Source organism: Taudactylus pleione, unplaced genomic scaffold (assembly GCF_031769625.1).
Source record: "Taudactylus pleione unplaced genomic scaffold, aTauple2 ptg000485l, whole genome shotgun sequence".
Lineage (NCBI taxonomy): Eukaryota > Metazoa > Chordata > Amphibia > Anura > Myobatrachidae > Taudactylus > Taudactylus pleione.
The window spans coordinates 1,436,636-1,455,642 of NW_028284887.1; the positions used below are offsets into that span (position 1 = coordinate 1,436,636).

The 19,007-nt window shown below is 39.7% G+C and overlaps 1 protein-coding gene across 5 annotated transcripts in view; it reads right to left on the reverse strand.

The window, feature by feature from the left end:
• Window positions 1–671: 671 nt before the first annotated feature.
• The window catches only part of MNT (MAX network transcriptional repressor), a 103,787-nt gene continuing 85,451 nt past the window's right edge, over window positions 672–19,007 (reverse strand). For all 5 annotated transcript variants that reach the window (XM_088449465.1, XM_088449464.1, XM_088449463.1 and 2 more), the window contains one exon: window positions 672–6,745. In XM_088449465.1, the coding sequence (XP_088305591.1) occupies window positions 6,033–6,745 (713 nt within the window). In that variant the 3' untranslated portion in view covers window positions 672–6,032. The remainder of the gene's footprint in view (window positions 6,746–19,007) is intronic.

The window sequence follows — 19,007 nt, forward strand, 5'->3', positions numbered from 1 at the left end:
ATCCCCTCATTGCGCAGTGTCTGTTGAGCATCATGTGGTTCTCCAGAAGTGCCTTGGTATTGTACCTGATTTATCACAACTTCAATGATTAAAGGCTCCCATACATCTGTGATGGATTGGGTCAATTCCCCAATCCCCAGGGCCGTAGCATGGGTGAAATCCAATATGTTGGATTTCCCCGATTTGCAAATCCCAACCAAAATATGATCAGGATCAGCAATTGGGGATTTTTAGCCTGAAGAATTTTATCGATTGATGGCCGCAAATTGGCAGTTCCAGTCAGATCAGGAAATTGGGCAAAAGGTCAGCAGGTGTATGGTGCCTTAAGTCATGGAGACAACCAAGTGCCAGGGAACACGTAGCTTTCTATAGGAACAGTAGTTGCTATAGGTGAAAATCTTGTCAAGACCAGTTAATTTATTTTGTGCACGAGTTTAACATCTCTACTGTAGGTAGACAACATATTCACGCATGTTGTAGCCTGAATTTACAATATTTGGAATATCTATTTCAACTCATCCATACTTTGTGAATTTTGCACAAATAAGATGAAACATCCCTTATTGATAAACATTAGGCCGTAGCCACTCTTAAAATGCTAATAAATTTATACGGAAAATTAAAACAAATGCTAAAGACTATACAGTAATAAAAATCAAAATAAATGCAAATTGAGTTAAATAAATAAAGTGTTCATTATTTTTGTAAGCATAATAATCTCTTTGAACAGACAGTGGAAAATTAAACATTTGTAAAATCACATCAGTGATTCACCGTCCCCTCCCCTCCAAAAAATCTTTTAGATGTCTCTAATTTATTAACAGTAATGTTTCATGAACATCATCATAACAAAAAAAAAATCACAGTGATTGTAACAATGAAGGACAGGAATGTTTAACAAAATATATTTAGACCTATTAATAAATACCTATAGTTTTACATATGATTACACAGACATATGTAAATGGAAAATATAGCTGGATAATGGATATTGATAATAAAAGCTTTGAGGTTTTTCTATCTTCATAGTGATGAAATAAACAATTTCAAACTAGAGTGTAACGTTATAATTATTGGCAATTACAGATTTATGCAGTTGTCCTGTGTATAGAGATGGAATATGGTTAAGAGCAGTCACTAAAAGGTTTCCTGTGGTTAAGAAGTTTGAGTTCTGAAGTTAATTGGTAATTATGAACATGAAAAGAAATAGCTTTTCCAACTAGTCTCCCAAAATGGATGTAATGTAGAAATAAACCATTGTTGAGCCACTAACTTAAAGTGGGTATATACTATTATCCACAGTAATAATCATACTGTAGAAATGTAGGCTTTGCATAGATGAGTTTATTACATTTAAGGTATACAGATCAGAAAATAAATCTGGACACACATGAAATGTGTTGCATGGGTTCATTGCAATAATATACTGTAAACTGCATGCTTCCAGGCTTATACACCCTCTGCCCCTCAAGCACTCACTGTATATAGTATATCGTGTCTGACATATATCAATTGCCTTATTACAGCGACTACAGATCACCCGGTGATCCTTCTGCAATCAGTTATTGCAAAGCAGACCGGGATCATAGAGCTGGGAAGGGAGTAGAGAGTCAAGTTAGAGGTCAGGATGGGGAGACTGGGTTCTTATCTTCTCTTATGGGGGGTAACAGCCCTGCATGCTGTATGTGCATTTTATATGTCTGGCTTTATTTACATGACTGATCTGGCCACCTTAGCTACACGGGTACTAGAGATGTGCGTAGACCTCTGTGTTTTGGATCTGGATTCATCTTCATGTTTTGGTTCTGCAAAACCACTCTCACTTATTTTGGTTCTGTATTTTTTTTTTTTTAATATATAATGATAATAATAATAAAAAAAAAAAAGACTGCTAAAATCGTGTAATTTGGACCTGTTTACATGCAATCCAAAACCCGAGTTCGGGACTCTGTTCGACTCAGAATTCCAAAGTGATTTCAAACTAGGACTCTGTTCGACTCTGAACCGCTAAATTCGGATGCTGTCTGTTCTCTGGGAACCAGACCCGCACATCTCTGATGGGAACAGGAGATAACTGAAAGTGAGAACATTTACCTGTAAAGAAGAGAACAAACACTATGCCCACACTGGGATTTGTTTCAGGAACACAAGTAAACATAATTTTCACACCCTTATAAGCATCAATTTAACCCCTGAACACAAAACCTCATTAATGTAGACATGTACATAATTGGGCAGCAGAATTTTGAGAAGCATATATTTGGCCATTTTCCTCTCCTGCTACATAACTTGAAAGCAGTTATGTCGTCATGAGTAGTACAACTTTGTGCCAGCTAAATCTGAATTTAGAAAAATCATCTTCGTTGACAAATAATTATTTCCAAGGTAAACTAACAACAGCTGGTAATTCCTACTAGGTAATGCTATCTAGAAAACAGATGAATCAGCTGTATACGGCGACACTTTCTCTAATGCTGGCTACACAGTGAGATGACAGAGCGGTCAGCAGACTGATCCGCCATCAGAGCGGCTGATTGGTAAGTTAGTGCAGCCTACCAAACAGCCGCTCAATATGTCTGGGCTGAAATCACAACTGGGCAGGCATTTAAATTTGAGATGTCGTTGTCGGTGGTCCCTACAGCAAGTGTACCAGTGGTCGGCGGGTCGCCCGTACACACAACCAGACGTACCGATATATCGGCATCGGCTGTGCTGCAGGGCCGACCTGACATTTCTGTGAACATTGTTCGTAGACATATTGGGTGTACACACCCACCGATGCTTTCGCAATATATAATTCCTTGATCGAACTAACTATATATTGTCAAGTTTGTACCCAGCATTAAGGTCTATAAAAGATAAAGTTAATAAAATTAGAGAGAATTTTGACCAAAATTAATGTTCGCCTTCAAAAATAATCCCCAGGCCCCTAAAAAACTATTTATCAAAGCTGGGAGAGAGATAAAATTGTGATAGATAAAACTAACAAATCAGCTTCCAATTTACATTTTGCAGGCGGTATTTAAAAAATTATAGGAGCTGATTGGTTGGTAATTTTTTTTTTTACATTTTCTCTCTCTCCTAGCTTTGATAAATAACCCCCTTAAGCCCATGATTCAGACCCGAGATCTCTCATCATATGAAGTGGGGATTTAATTCCCGTCATTTTTGTGATGTGCTGTTACATTGCATCCTGCAGGCATCGCAACTTTTCCCTTGCATTCCATAGAATGGGGAACCAAAATTCCTCACTTGCTTGCCCCATATCCCACCTATTCATTTTATCTATTGCTATGAACTGTCCTGAATAGGGGGGCGTGGAGCGGTTGACAGAAACCTTAACTGTGGAACTTGTATTCATAATTCACATTACTGGGGTAAATATACTCATAGGAGATGACAGTCCAGCATCAGGAATCCAGACATCGATTGATTTGATTGGAATTTAACTGGACTCAAAGCCACGAGGGGATGGTAGGAGAAAATGACACACAAGGACAGCTACCCACTGGTAATGCACAATGCTACTATTTTTTTCCCCAGCTGTATAATGCCTTTTTGGGCCTTTCGCAGACATCAAAGTGCTGAAATTGGATAAGAAAAAATTACTCTATTGCTTTTATTCTTTTAGAGGATCATTTTTGAGCATTATGGTTTTTGTGACTTTGCCAATATTAAAAGGTAGGGAAAATATATGATGCAAGGCCATTAAACTTAAAATGCAAATTATTTTATATAAAAGGAGCTATAAGCAACATTCCAGTATACAAGCCATCCAATGGCCGACAAGAGAACAACAGCCAGCACAGACATGTGTGCGCATACAATGTCAAACATTTTAACTTTAGGACTTTCACATATATTTGTTATTACAACGTCATTTAGATATTTCACCAACTTATGTTTTTTAAGTTTAGTGGCCTCAAATGAGAATTTTAAATTTTTGGTTGGATTATGCCCAAAATAATTTGAATTCACTAAAAAAAAAAAAAACTTTTATAAATATAGATATTATTTATGAGTCAAATTGTCTGCATTTGGTATAATAAACCCAAGGAACACATTTCTCACATTTAACACAATTCTGATAAAATGATTTGCAGTGCACTGTAATACACTCTCATGCCTTGACACAAAGCCTCTAATTAATTGTATTTTTACAACATTTCAAGAGAATAATGCCTTTATGTACATAGTTTAATATTCTAACAACTCAAAATGGGCCCAGTAATGCACATTTCAACCCAAGTGAGAATTATATAAAATCTGGAGATAAAATTATTAACATGAGTTTAAAACCAGTTTAGTTGTCAATGAAAATAATACAAATAAATAAGTTAAAACAGAAAGTAATGGCACAAACTCCATGATAAAGATCTTCCACATTGAGAGGAATTTTCAGTGCTTGTAGTTACAATTTACTAAAGTTGTTTTTGATTTGTATCAGGCGATGCTAAATAAAATTTCAGTCTCTTTCTATCTGTGTAACTATTATTCTTGTTGCAGTAGTAGAACTACTCTCTGGATTTCTTTGAGCGACTATTCCATGCCTCATTAGTACATTTCTCAATAGTTTTAAACAATTGGAAACACATTACTAAGTGATGATATATGGGGTACGGAAGCGATGCCTCTAATCTAAAAAGGCAGTCTTTTGACACAATGAAATGGGACCTAGCAAAAACACAATAACCTTGAATAGCAGTTGTGTGAGAGATGGGATGTACAAGGTAGAATACTACTTACAAAACATCAACCAAAGTACTCTAATTTTGGTTAGATGGGAAATCTAGTCACAAGATTTGGTAAAGTCTGGAAATTTTGTAAAGAAAACAAGAAAAAACTTTTAAAGTTATTTTCTGTATTTTGTTTTAGCATTTTTTTTTCACTGTTATACAGGTTTTGTTATGCCTGAAGCACATAACATTAATTTGATGTGTTTGTAAACTACACTTGTGAGAAGTATTAATCCTGCCTTTCAGTCAAAATAACAATATAAGAAATAATACATATGGTTTATAATTATACCTGTGGATAGGTTTGCTACCAAATCACATGTCAAAGAAAGGCAATCTTGGGGAACACGTAATTATATCATTGGGGCAATATATTTATGTCTTTAGGATATTATGTAATAGAACTAAGGCACCAATATATTAAAAATGTAAGTAACCAGTGCTTAAAAACAACAAAATCATGGGGGAGAGGGCGGGTGAGGGCATTAAAAAAAGAAAAAAAGAAGACTGTTCTGTGCAGAAAGCGAGGTATTGCTCACAGTAACCAGATTACAGTTTATAAAATTAACAAAATATCTGACTGGTTGTCATGGGCAACACCACCTGCAGTTACCTATAGAACAGTTATACATTAATGTCCTGTCTCTTCACTGCTGCAATAGTGCATGTTATGTTCACGTGTCACCTCAGCAGCGGCAAAGAGATTAACTTGCCCAGCGTTGTTGCATCTTTGCCTATGCGATTAAAAAAAAAAAAAAAATGAAGGTGGTGATTTGTTTTCTTTTGCGAGTGTGTACATTCTGCAGTTGTCACCTCCATGGAGGTATAAACCGACATTATAGTCACTTTGACAACTGAAATTTCTTATATTAGAGAGAGATCATCGATTTGTATGTTACAAAGATACACATTTAAAAAGACAAAAACAAAACAGAAAACTGAATAAAATAAAAATGTCAATGGAGTAGCAGTTAGGAATTCAAAGTCCTATTTTGTATTCATTGATTACTGGTATTAGGGAAAACAATGAAAAAGTCACTATGAGTGGCTGCCACTGAGACAATGAGAATGATAAAATTCCAGGGCCCTTTGTGGGTTGCAATAGACAGGCCTATAACAATGAAGACTGACACCTTTTCCAAAGCCAATCACAATGTGGATCTTGTAAAGAAGTGCCTGCGTAGCTTGTCCATGGAACATGACTTGAAAGGAATGTATGTAGTTTCAGCTGTCCGGTGGATGACTTAATTTATTTAATTCTTATTTTTTTTTTTTTTTTTTATAGTAGTTGAGAGTTTAAGCTAGCTTCAAAGTGCCGACAGGGAACGATGGCATTGTTACCATAGTCACCGGGTTCAGGACTGTTTGACCAACTAATTGGGGATGGTGAACCACCTGGGCTCCTACGGTTGGCTTTGCCATGACGGCAGGTTGGCCCAGGTTTGTGGTTCCATTTACCTGTGGGTGGGAAATGGTGTGAGCAATGTGACTCATCATGGGCTGACTTACTGCAACAGATTGGGGGTAAATAGGTAACTGCTGGCCAAGATGGGTCATATGATTAATGGCAGCTGGGTGCACAGTGATGTGGCCAATTGGCTGAGCAGCAGTGGTTAGCTGTACAGGGCTTGACGTGGAAGGTGCAATATGAGCAATGTGCTTGGTCTGAGGCCCTGGGATGACATGATTTAGAGTCTGGATGACGGATGCATGAGTGGTGGCCGTGTGGGCTATCACTGTTGACTGCACCGTGGAAGCAGCCACAATATGAGTCTGTGCTGGCACCATGGCCTGAGGCGGGACCAGTGCTTGGTTGGAGAGAGGCTGTACGTGGGGAGTTGGTACTTGTTTCTGTTGAATGGAGATGTGCTGAGGCAGAACGGTGGAATGGTGATTCAGGGAAGCTGCGTTGGACGGTACCATCTTCAGGAGCTCTGGCTGCTGGCGTTTCGGTAGTGAATTTACAGGCCTGTCATCATCCATGTCCTCATCTATGTTGTCTTCTCCCTCTGACAGACAAAACAAGAAAATGTGATTAAAAATGGAAACAAAAAAGGGATGGATTTATCACATGGGAATTTTGGAAGCCATTCACATCTTAGGACCAACAAACACATCAAACCGTCATTTAAGTTTTGGTATGAATATTTGAGGTTTGTTTTTTTAATTTAATTATGCAAAACTTATTACGGAAAACTTTTAAATAATATATATTATTAATTTATACACAAAATGAACACAGAGGGTTTGCACTTGATCCACTAAATGTTTTGGAGGGACTTCTCTTTCACTGGGAATATCCTTTCTACTTTTTAATCTATCAAATCAACCTTTATTTTCTCCCCTCTGGATACATTAGGCTTTTCTTTAGTGACATATTAGAATAAAATAAATTTATATTTTAATAAGCTTCAAATAGAAAACATAACAATACAATTTGGGTAGTACTCTATGGTGCTCACAACCACATGAAATATCCTCATAAAACCATGTGACAAATGGGGTTGGGGGGTGGGGGGTGCCATTATGAACATAAAAGACAACTACAAACTGACCAAACATATCAAACATTGAAAACAGAGCCTACTAACAGAATTAGGAGTTTTAACAAATTCTTAAAATATCTGAAAAAATGATGGAACGAGAAGAAAAAGAGCATTTGAATATTTAAACACAGAGAATACAATGACTCCTACATACGGATGGCCATTGGTGGATTAACAATCGACGGTGCCTTGGGTGGTTATCCTCACTGGTATGAATCACTACTGCAGCTCCAAGATGCCCAATAATCAAAAGGAACAAAAAGTCTCACCACTAACTTTATAGAGATGATCGACTATTATCTCAAGCCCATATTATGGAAATACAAAACTTTCCTCAAAAATATGAAAAGGAAGCTTAAAAATGTCACATTTGAGGATAATATGCAGTTTGTTTCTGCAGATGTCACTACTTTATATACCATAATAGAACATAAACATATATAAAAGCCATCTCCTATCTAACAGGAAACTACAGGAAAATAAAATTTATTTAATCAAGGAAACAACTTTTTTTAATTTGATGGCAACTATTATATCCAGAAAACGGGAACAGCCATAGGTACCAAGGTCACCCCCAGCTATGCAAACCTGTTCATGGTACATTGGGAACAGTGTGGCTAGATTGGTATCCTGGTACAGATGTATTGATGAAACCCCATCTATATGGAAGGGATAATTTCTGCATTTACCTTAAGTCTAATAATCTTAACAATTCACCTTTGACATCAGCCAACATTTAATTAATTTTCTCAACCTTACTATTTACATCAAAGAAGGTACCATACTAACCAGGGGTTTTAGGAAACCCACATATTCAAATAACTATATAAGTTATTAGAGCAAACATCATAGAAATTGACTAGATTAATCCCAAAGGGCCAATTTTTAAGATTAAAATGGAATTGGAGTGAAGCAACACATTTTTAAATCCAGAGTATAGAAATGTCCAAAGGTTTCCTGGAAAAAGGGTTTGATGAATGAATAAATTTAAAACGCAAAAGAAGAAGTGTGCACATATGATAGAAAATAATTACTTTTAAACAAAACTACATATATAAAACAAAGAATGAAATAGGAGAATGGACACTGATTACAGGATATAGTTCCAACCACAAACAAGTTGAATACATCATAAGGAAATTCAGTTTTGAAATATGTCATCAATAGAAAACCAAGCTTTATTTATAGAAAAGCACCAACTTTAAAAAATAAATTTGGCGAGGAACACCACACCCTTTCGAACTAATAATCCTATTAGGACAAAGGAATTTCACCGAAGCGGAACCTGCATAACCTGTAAAAGTTTCTTGCACCGTGTCAAAAATAACCAACTTCTCATCAAAGAGACAGTCTTTTGAAATATAAGGATGTTATCATACCACTAATGTCATCTGCATAGTGGAGTGCAGTTGCAATCTCCTCTATGTAGGACGCACATCCAGTTCCCTAAAATGCCATTTGGCAGAAACACGTAAGAAATATTAACAAAGATTTGACCACAAATAACCTATCAGAATATTTTAAAACTCACCATAATTGTTCTGCAAGCGGCTTATACAGAAATCTTTGGACAGTCCAAATGTGAGAGGTAATTGGAGAGACAGAAATGTAAAAGAAAAATTTGCAAAAGCAGAGATGACTTGGATATATAAACTTAAGTCCATGAGACCAGAGGATTTGAGTTAAAATGGTTATTATTGGTCCTTTCATTCTGTTTTTATAATTTTTATGTAGTTCTTTATTTATCATGATTTCTCTTGCTCAAATTTCAAACACTGGAACTTGGGTCCTAATAAAAAACTATTCTACCACTTCTCACAATTATGGTCACTATCGGAAAAAAGATAATACTTTTACATTGGAAGTCTAAATCTGCTCAGTCTCTTTCTGAACTTCTGAAAAATGTTGCAGCTAATCTATTTTGATAGACGCTCTACTCTTCCAGAAGTTAACAAGGAGTAGAAATATTTTATGCGAAATGGGAACTACCGGTATATATAGACAAACTAGAATTATCTGCCCAAGATCACATCTCAAAAATCTTAAAAAATCTGACTGGTTTTTGCTGAAACAAATATCATCTGGATAATGATCATCTGCTATTGCCACTAAATATATCAATAGAACAGTGGATATCCCACACCAGGTTAATACTGAAATATTATATTCTAATGAGGAATATATTTCTACGTTTTTCCTATAGAGCAACAATTTTATATTTCTTTAGGTATAGAATTAGCCTCGAGAAAGCTGACCAAGCGAAATGCGCTTCAGCGTGTATGCCGTGAGCTGTCCATTTATTATAAATGCTTCAATGTAATACATGTGTGTGTGATATTTAAAGGTTGTGCGGAAATACTATCCGCTATATTTGAATGATCCTCACATTGTGAAATTATATGCAGCATGGAGGTGATCACAGTATCTTTAGATAGAGTGACAGGCGGAACCTCGGTAATGCCGGTTCTGGCATCAGCAGTTCGCTGCACAATCACTATCGAACAGGATTCTTATTAATTCACGTGGTCCAATGATCCTTATACTGAAAAACCATATGCAAAATGAAGGAGATTAGATAGATTTGACAGATGGCACCTAAATTATACCTCTTTTCCAACAAAAACCCGGGTCCGACCTGGGTTTTTGGACATGGTTCCAACATATGTCAGACCCCATTTACACTGCACCTTCGATCTGGGTTACTCCAAGATCAGCCCTGTTCACACTGAACTCAGGTCTGCCCTGCTAAACCTGTGAGGTCATAAAAAGTGGGAGGTGACTGCTCTACAACCACCAATCAGCTCATTTTAGGCATGACCCAGGTCGGATAACCTGGGTCGCACAGTTTACACTGCACAATTACCGGGGTCCATTCTGGGTCCAACCCTGGTAGCTATCTGGGTTGGATTGCTGGGTCACTTGACCCAGGTTATTCTTCAGGGACACTGAGCTGCGACCCAGGTAGACCCAGCAAAAACCCAAGTTTTCGCTCTGGTGTAAAAGGGGTCTTATAGTGGTTCTGGCATTAACGATGCACTACATCACTGTGTCTAAAGTGTATAATAGACTGCACCTGCATAATAAAATGTTGTGATAGGTGTAATGAAGCTATGTTTATTCATAGCATGACTGGATTCATAAGGCACTTAAGCTCTAGCAGTCCCGGCATTGGTAGTGCGCTATATCATTATTATTGAATAGGATTCTTTTTTATGCATATGGTCCTGATAAAATTATACATAAAAGTATTCACTGTATAAAGGGAATTACAGCCACTGGGTTTTAAAGTATACAGCACTCTGCATCTGCATAATAAAAATATTGTTATATGTGTAATTACGCCATGTATATTCATTATATGATTGGATTCAAGAGGTTGATAATGAAGAGAGAATAAAAGTGACTAACATGTTGCATTGGGATTAATATTGTTACATGCCACACTGGAAGTCATCTAGATATCAATTGTATGATTAAACACTGAAATACATTCTTAATAACAGAAAAGGAGATTTAAACATTACTCCTGCTAACACAACTAGTAGATACTCTACTTATCACATGCTGAAACAATTGTTTCAGAATCCCATAACTGATGATCCAGTGTATACTTTGTTTATGAATGTGTAGCAGAAGCTTGAAAAGGATCTGTATACATATTAAGAGAGGAATTACTACCCAATATTATTTGAGGAATTTACTACCCAATATTGGTATTTCATCCTTGTGAATAACGCACATAACTTGAAATAATATATTATATACTTGTCAATAAAGACAGCACATGGTTGTCTTTTTAAGTACAAGTTTAATTTTTTTTTCATTCTTTATTTTCTTGTATACTTATACATTTTAATATTTCGCTTTACATGACCCTATATAAGGGAATATTGTAATGACATAAAAATGTTGACTTAATGAGAGCAATAAATAGCATTTATACTGTGATCAAATGAGGCCAGACATTTTTAAATTATAATTAATAAAGATTTGATTATTTTAATATTTGTTGAGGGATTGAGTGCACCCAATTCAGAATTCATTCCCTTCGCCCCTAAATATTGTCTGAGCCAAACATTTCTTATGATATTTTTCTCAAAATAATTAAGTTATGCTTTTTTTTATCTTTTCTTCCTTTTCTGGTTATCACTCTAATATTCTTTGTACAACTTTACCTCCAACGTTAACAACATGTTTCATGGTTCTTAGCATAGGATGAATAGTTACCCCTCCTTACCCTTATGTGTTTCCCTCACCTTTTCTTTTTAGTAAAGCCTAATTGTTTTAGTGTGCTTATTTATCCCATTGTTTCCTGAGGGACAAAGCAAGTTTTCTACCTCAATTTATAATGTATACAATGCTTGAATTACCCTTACTCTTTTTATCTTTTTTTTTTTAGCAGTGTAAAATCTTTTGCTATTACTTTACGGACAACGAGGTATACTCATTTCCTACAGTCAGTCTAGCTCTCTTACTGTTAATGTATAATTATAATACCACCTTTTTATAAAAGTATTTTCTTATGTATATTCTGGCTATATATCTCTATTTTTCAAAATTCAATAAAAATGTATTAGATTATAGAAATCATGATAATTATTTTCAAATACATTGTTTTGTTATTATTCTTCTAATCCCTCCAGGAATATTGAAAAATTAACTTTTGGGCCCACAAAAAAATTAATAACATTTATTATCTATAATTATGTGTTTTATCTTTGGTAACTTTTTTCAGCGAAATCACCCTGTTTATAAACAAAACCATGTGACCACATTCAATTACAGCCCCTGTATTGCTTAGTAACAATATGTTACTCTCCTGATTGGCTGCATCCATCATTATGGCCGTTCTGCCGACGGAGTTAAATTTGTGATCTCTCCTATAGCTGGCCATCGATAAGGTGACTGCACCTATTGGCAACATTCGGCAATAAGACCAGGATAACCTTGCCGACGGAGCACGGTTGTTTATGACCGGCAACCATGGAGACTAGATACAAAAAGTGATCAGCTAAAAACCTATAATAGCATTGTTTCATAGTGTAAAGAAGGGAAATTAGGTTGTTTGACTAAACATTATACTATGTACAGTATGCATTTGAAACTAGTATAAATTAAAAATGGAAGATTATTACTTTCGGTGTATGAACAGAGAAATTAACCTGAAAGTGAACTACAAGGTGGGTATTTAAAAGAACACTTGGCAGATACAGGTTATATTGCCTTGAGGAAAAGCCAATACACACACTCGAAACGTGTTGGATGTTTTGGACCTGACTTGCCATACTTGCACATTTCCAGCACCACAAGCACTTAAAGAGCTTAAGGGGGGATAATCGGTAATTTCTGCTCCATTATTTTCCATAGCTCACAAAGGGCGGTATTCAATTGTTATAGCACGCCCGATGTCTAGTCTAAACATAGAATTTGACGGCAGATAAGAACCACTTGGCCCATCTAGTCTGCCTCATTTTTAAACATATTGTTACCTCAACCCTTATTGATCCTTACTTCTTCTTCTGAAGGATATCTTTATGTCTATCCCATGCATGTTTAAATTGCTCTACTGTCTTAGCCTCTACCACCTCTGATGGGAGGCTATTCCACTTGTCCACTACCCTTTCTGTGATGTAATTTTTCCTCAAATTTCCCCTGAACCTACCACCCTCCAGTTTAAGAACATGTCCTCTTGTTCTAATACTTCTCTTTCTTTGAAGAATGTCTCTTTCCTTTACCTTGTTAAAACCAATTATATATATTTGAACGTTTCTATCATGTCCCCCCTTTCCCTTCTCTGCTCCAAACTACACATATTAAGATCTTTTAGTCTTTCCTGGTACGTTTTGTGGTGTAGACCTTGCACCATTTTAGTTGCCCTTCTTTGTACAGTCTCTAATGTATTAATATCCTTCTGGAGATATGGCCTCCAGAACTGAACACAGTATTCGAGATGAGGACATACCAATAACCTATACAGTGGTATTATCACTTCTTTCTTTCTACTACTGATTCCTCTCCCTATGCAACAAAGCATCTGACTTGCCTTCCTCATTGCTTTGTTACAATGTTTGCTTGCCTTTAATTCAACTGAAATAGAGACTCCTAGATCCCTTTCCTCTTCAGTAGTTTCCAGTATAGTGCCATTAATACCATATTTAGCCTTTGGATTTTTGAGACCCAAGTGCATGATCTTGCATTTTTTGGCATTAAACTGTAGTTGCCACATTCTTGACCATTCCTCTAGTCTTCCTAGATCATCAATCATTTGTTTTACCCCTCCTGATGTGTCTACCATGTTGCATACCTTTGTGTCATCTGCAAAAAGGTATAGTTTTTCACTTCAATACCATTTGCAATGTCACAAATAAAGATATTAAAAAGCACTGGTCCAAGTACAGATCCCTGAGGTACTCCATTGGTAACATTTCCCTCTTGAGACTGCTCTCCGTTTACTACAACTCTGTTTCCTATCCTGCAGCCATGATCTTATCCATTCAACTATCTTTGTATCCAATCCCATGCTTTCTAGTTTATTTAACAGTATGCAATGTGGAACAATGTCAAAAGCCTTACTAAAGTCTAGATAAGCTACATCTATGCCCCCCCCTTTTATCTATTTCCTTAGTCACCCAGTCAAAAAGTCAATAAGATTTGTTTGACATGATCTCCCCATCCCCCGGTAAATCCATGCTGTTTGGGATCCTGCAAATTGCTGGATTTGAGATAATCTACGACTCTTTCTTTTAAGAGTGTTTCCATCAATTTCCCAACTACTGATGTAAGGCTCATTGGTCGGTAGTTGCTTGCCTCTTCCTTACCTCCACTTTTGTGCAGTGGGTCAACGTTTGCTCTTTTCCAGTCCTCTGGAATTACTCCAGTAGCTAGTGACTGGTTGAATAATTCTGCTAATGGTGTTACCAGCACCCATTTAAGCTCTTTTAGTATCCTTGGATGCAGGGCCGTAGCTAGGGTGGTGTGGTCGGTGCCTCCGCACAGAGCGCAACATTGCTGAGGGTGGAACACCGACCGCCCACCATCTCTCTATATTGTTGTTTCATCTAGTGTCGGGCGGCCGCTGCTGCGTGTCCGCGGCGCCCAGCACAGAAAAGGCAGGGCACACAGACGCTGCCTCCCCGCCTCCTTATGACATAAAGCCTCCGGCTCCGGCATCCACAGTATTAGGGCAGCCGGGCAGGAGAGACGCAGACGTGATGACGTCATGACATCATGACGTATCCCCGCCCAAGGCTCCCAGAGGACAGAGGAGCTGCTGGCTGCAATCCTGTGTGCTGGGGGTGGCTGGCAAGGAAAGGCGCGGAGTGTGGACACAGCAGACAGCACACAGCAGGGCTGGAAACCAGATGATGCAGGACCGAAGAGCTGCTACTGCCAGGTGAGGTCTGACTGTGACTGGCAGTGGCACTGGCAGTATTAAAAGTAATGGCCAGCCCAGCACAGCAGCCTCCCCATTACAACTCGTGTGCTGAATTTATTAAATAAATAAATGTATACTATATATATATATATATATATATATATATATATATATATATATATATATATATATATATATATATTGCCCATGACCGCTCCCCAGCCCCGAAGACTGGCGTCCGTTGTTAACAGGACCCAGTTCGCCACCCAAAACGGATGACCCTGGTTGAGATGGGTCGTCTGCAACCACCAGGCTAGGGACAGGCGAACCTCCGGAGTGAGCACCATCGTCTGGGACTTTAGACTCTGATGCAGTCCATTCCATTTGGACAGAATCAATTGCTGCAGAGGTCTGGAGTGAAACAGGGCATATTCCACCATGTCGAATACTGACACCATGGAGCCCAGTAACCTCATCGCCGAGTGCAGAGACACTCGGCGACTCTGCAGACAACTGCGCACCTTCAACTGTAAGGCAGAGATCTTTTCCCCCGTCACAAAGATCCTCTGCTGACTGGAGTCCAATATGGCTCCGAGGTGCAGAATCCTCTGAGACGGGATCAGGGTGGACTTTTGCCAGTTTATTAACCAGCCGTGACGTTGCAGAACTGCAATCGTCAGGTCCAAGTGGCGTAGAAGGAGCTCTGGAGATCCTGCTACCAACAAAAGATCGTCTAGGTACGGCAACAAGTGGACTCCCTGCAGCCACAGATAAGCCCCCATGACCGCCATGACCTTGGTGAACACTCGTGGTGCTGTCGCCAGGCCAAAAGGTAACGCCCGCAACTGGAAGTGATCGTTGCGGATTGCAAACCTGAGGAATTGTTGATGGCGTAAAAGAATAGGGACATGCAGGTAAGCGTCCTGTATGTCCAATGACACCATGTAATCCCCAGGTTCCAGCGCCAGAATGATGGACCGTAGGGTCTCCATCCGAAAACGCGGCACCCTCAAGGACTTGTTGAGGGCCTTGAGGTTGAGAATCGGACGGTACGACCCATTGGGTTTCTGCACCAAAAATAGATTGGAATAGAAACCCTGGCCGCTCTGGGAGAATGGAACAGGCACTATAACTCCAGCCTGGAGCATAGTGTGCAAAACCTTCCGCAGTTCCACTGCTTTGTTCCGGTCTAATGGAAGGCCCGTGGTGAAGAATCGGGATGGAGGCCTGTGCCGAAAGGAGAGGGCATACCCGTGAGAAACCACCTCGTGAACCCAAATGTCTGTCGTGGTTATCGACCAACACTGGGCGAACTGCAGCAGGCGGCCTCCCACTTTGGGATCCCCCAAAAGGAGGCCTGGACCGTCTTAGGGGCCGGACGTCTGGTACTCCAGGCCTGTTTCCGGGGCTTGGCCGATTTTTGGGGGCCAGCCTGTCGGGGAAAAGACTGTGCTTTAGGCCTACCCTGGGCCCTGTAAGGCCGAAAGGACGACGTACCTGAACTGGAAGGGACCGCGGCAGACGGGAGACATGCAGATTTGGCTGCCGCCAGCGTGGCTACAATTTTGTCCAGATCCGGACCAAATAGCACTTCTCCATTAAAAGGCAAAGCTTCCAAGCCCTTTTTGGAATCAGCGTCCCCCTTCCAAGATCGCAACCATAAGGTGCGACGAGCAGCTACAGCTGCTGAAGAAATCCGAGAAGTTAGGGTACTGATATCCAAGGCTGCTTCATTGATGTAAGTGGCCGAATCCCGGAGATTGCCTACCAACTCGGCCTGTTCAGCCGAACAGTCGGAATCCAAAGACGCCTCCAAACTATCGGCCCAGCGCTCTATAGTTCTGGCTACCCAACATACGGCCATAGCCGGTCTGGATGCCCCCCCCCCCGCAAGGGAATAAATGGACTTTAGGCAGATCTCCACCTTACGGTCCGTAGCATCCTTCAAGCGCTGTGAGCGCTGCCACAGGACCAATCGGCAGGTGCAGAGATGGCTGTGTGCAGCGGGGGAGGCGCCGGCTGTGTACAGGGAAGGCGCGCTCCCCTGGCATGCAATTAACCCCTGGGACGCCGCAGCGCTACCGCTCAGCTGCGGTCCGCTGTCCCAGGGGGGTAGTGGAAGCGCAGTTTGTTACCTGTCTCCACGCTGCAGCCAGTCCCCAGGGAGCCCCCTGCCTGGGGACTCTGGACCATGTGTTCAGCAGGGACCAACCGCGGGACCCTGCTGCTTACCTGCTGCCCCCTTGAATCCGGCCATGGTCCAAAACATCTGGGGTCACCGCTAGCTGTGACCCCAGATGCTTACCAGCATCCCCGGTTCAGTACCGGCGTTCTGGTACCGGCGGGGCTGTAGGGAAGACAGCATGGACGTCAGTAGTGACGGTCCATGCTGTACTTCCAGATGGGCAGCCACAGCTGCCGTGAAGAAAACTTCAGGGGCTATCCTTAGCCCCCCTCTAAACAGGTGCTCTGACTCCGAGCCGGGCACCAACGAAACTGAGATGCCTTGGCTCGGGGGCGGGGTATAGGAGGGGGACCCTAGTGCATCCTGGGAGGCTGAAAACTTAACTCTAGGGTGCTCGATGCCTGACGTCATCACCTATACCCCAAGGTATCCTGTGGATGCCCTATGGACCCTGATGTAGAAATATATATATATATATATATATATATATATACACACACACACACACATACAAATGTATGTGTATATATGTGTGTAGCATATACATATATATATGCAGTATGTGTATATATATATATGCAGTTTGTGTGTGTGCGTGTGTGTGTGTGTATATATATGTAAAATGTATATATATTTGCTGTAAGCAAACAGCCACGTCCGTTGCCCTCTCGTGTGTCCAACCTCGATGGGCACACCAATGAAATGTAGCGGAATGAGGCGGCACTCAGATGACTCAGATTTTTATTATATAGGAATTTGGGGGGCGGGGGCCACCAATGAACTTTCTCGCACAGAGCACCAAAATGTCTAGCTACGGCTCTGCTTGGATGTATCCCATCTGGCCCCATTGATTTATCCACTTTCAGTTTTGAGAGTTCTGTTAGGATCTTCTCCTCTGTAAATGTGCTTGTTCCTACCTCTATTTTCTGATTACACCTGCAACTTAACTATGGCCCCTTTCCCTCTCTCTCAGTAGTGAATACTGAACAAAAATAATTAAGATGATCAGCTATTACATTGTTTCTCTCAACAAGACTCCCTCTTTCTATCTTTTTATTCCACCTTTTGCTTATATACTTAAAAAAAGTTTTGCCCCCTTTACCCACTGACTGTGCCATTTTCTCCTCAGCTTTTGCCTTTGCACATCTGATTACTTTCTTAGCCTCCTTCTGTTTTACAAGATGCACCTCTTTGTCCTAATTATTTTGCGTCTGTTTGTACTTCCTAAAGGCCATCTTTTTTGCATTCACAATACTTGCTACCTCTTTCCCAAACCACACTGGCTTCCTTTTCCTTGTGGTTTTCCTAACCCTTTTGATACAAAGATCTGTTGCCTTTAATATTGCACTTTAATTTTCCCACCTCTCCTGCATTCCTTTCAAGTTCCTCCACACTGCCATAGATTTGCTTACACATCTTCCCATCCCTGCAAAATGAGCCTTCCTAAAATCTAACACCTTTGTTTTTGTATGGGGTGAGTCAGTATCTGTCTTTATTCTGAACCATACTGCTTGATGATCACTGGATCCCAGGTTTTCACTCACCTTTACATCAGATATTCTGTCTGTCTGTGATAGGAGATCGCGGGCGCTATTCAATTGTTGGCGATTTTCGCGCTGATCACGCCCATAATGTTCAGGTTTAGCCTCATAAACCGGCTACCCCCGACCAAAGTGGTGGGTTGAAATGGTGCACCGGCAACTGATCGCGCCCGACAGGAGCAACAATAGAATAGCTCCTGTTCGGAGCGTAGGGGGCGGGGAGTGAAACAATTGAATACCGCCCTTAAAGTGTTTATCTTGTGCGGTTCCAATCTTGCATTCTATCCTTCTACTGGTTTGCATTTATTGTTTAAATGTTGTTATATTAAATTACTACATTGTACTATGTGTATCTACTAAATTATTTATCTGTATGAGGACTACCTACAGCAGAGATGTTTGTCACCAAAATATCTATACAACAAAACACCACTGTGATTTGAAGACTTGATTGAAGTAAGCTTTTAATTCAAAAGGGGTACACTGACAGCCTGAATATATATTTTGATTGTATTATACAATTCATATACCTATTATATCACCATCTTTTCAAAACAGTATCACACTATCGCTGTATATTCTTTTATTTGCCAATCTTCTGGATCAATAACTGAGAGACTAATC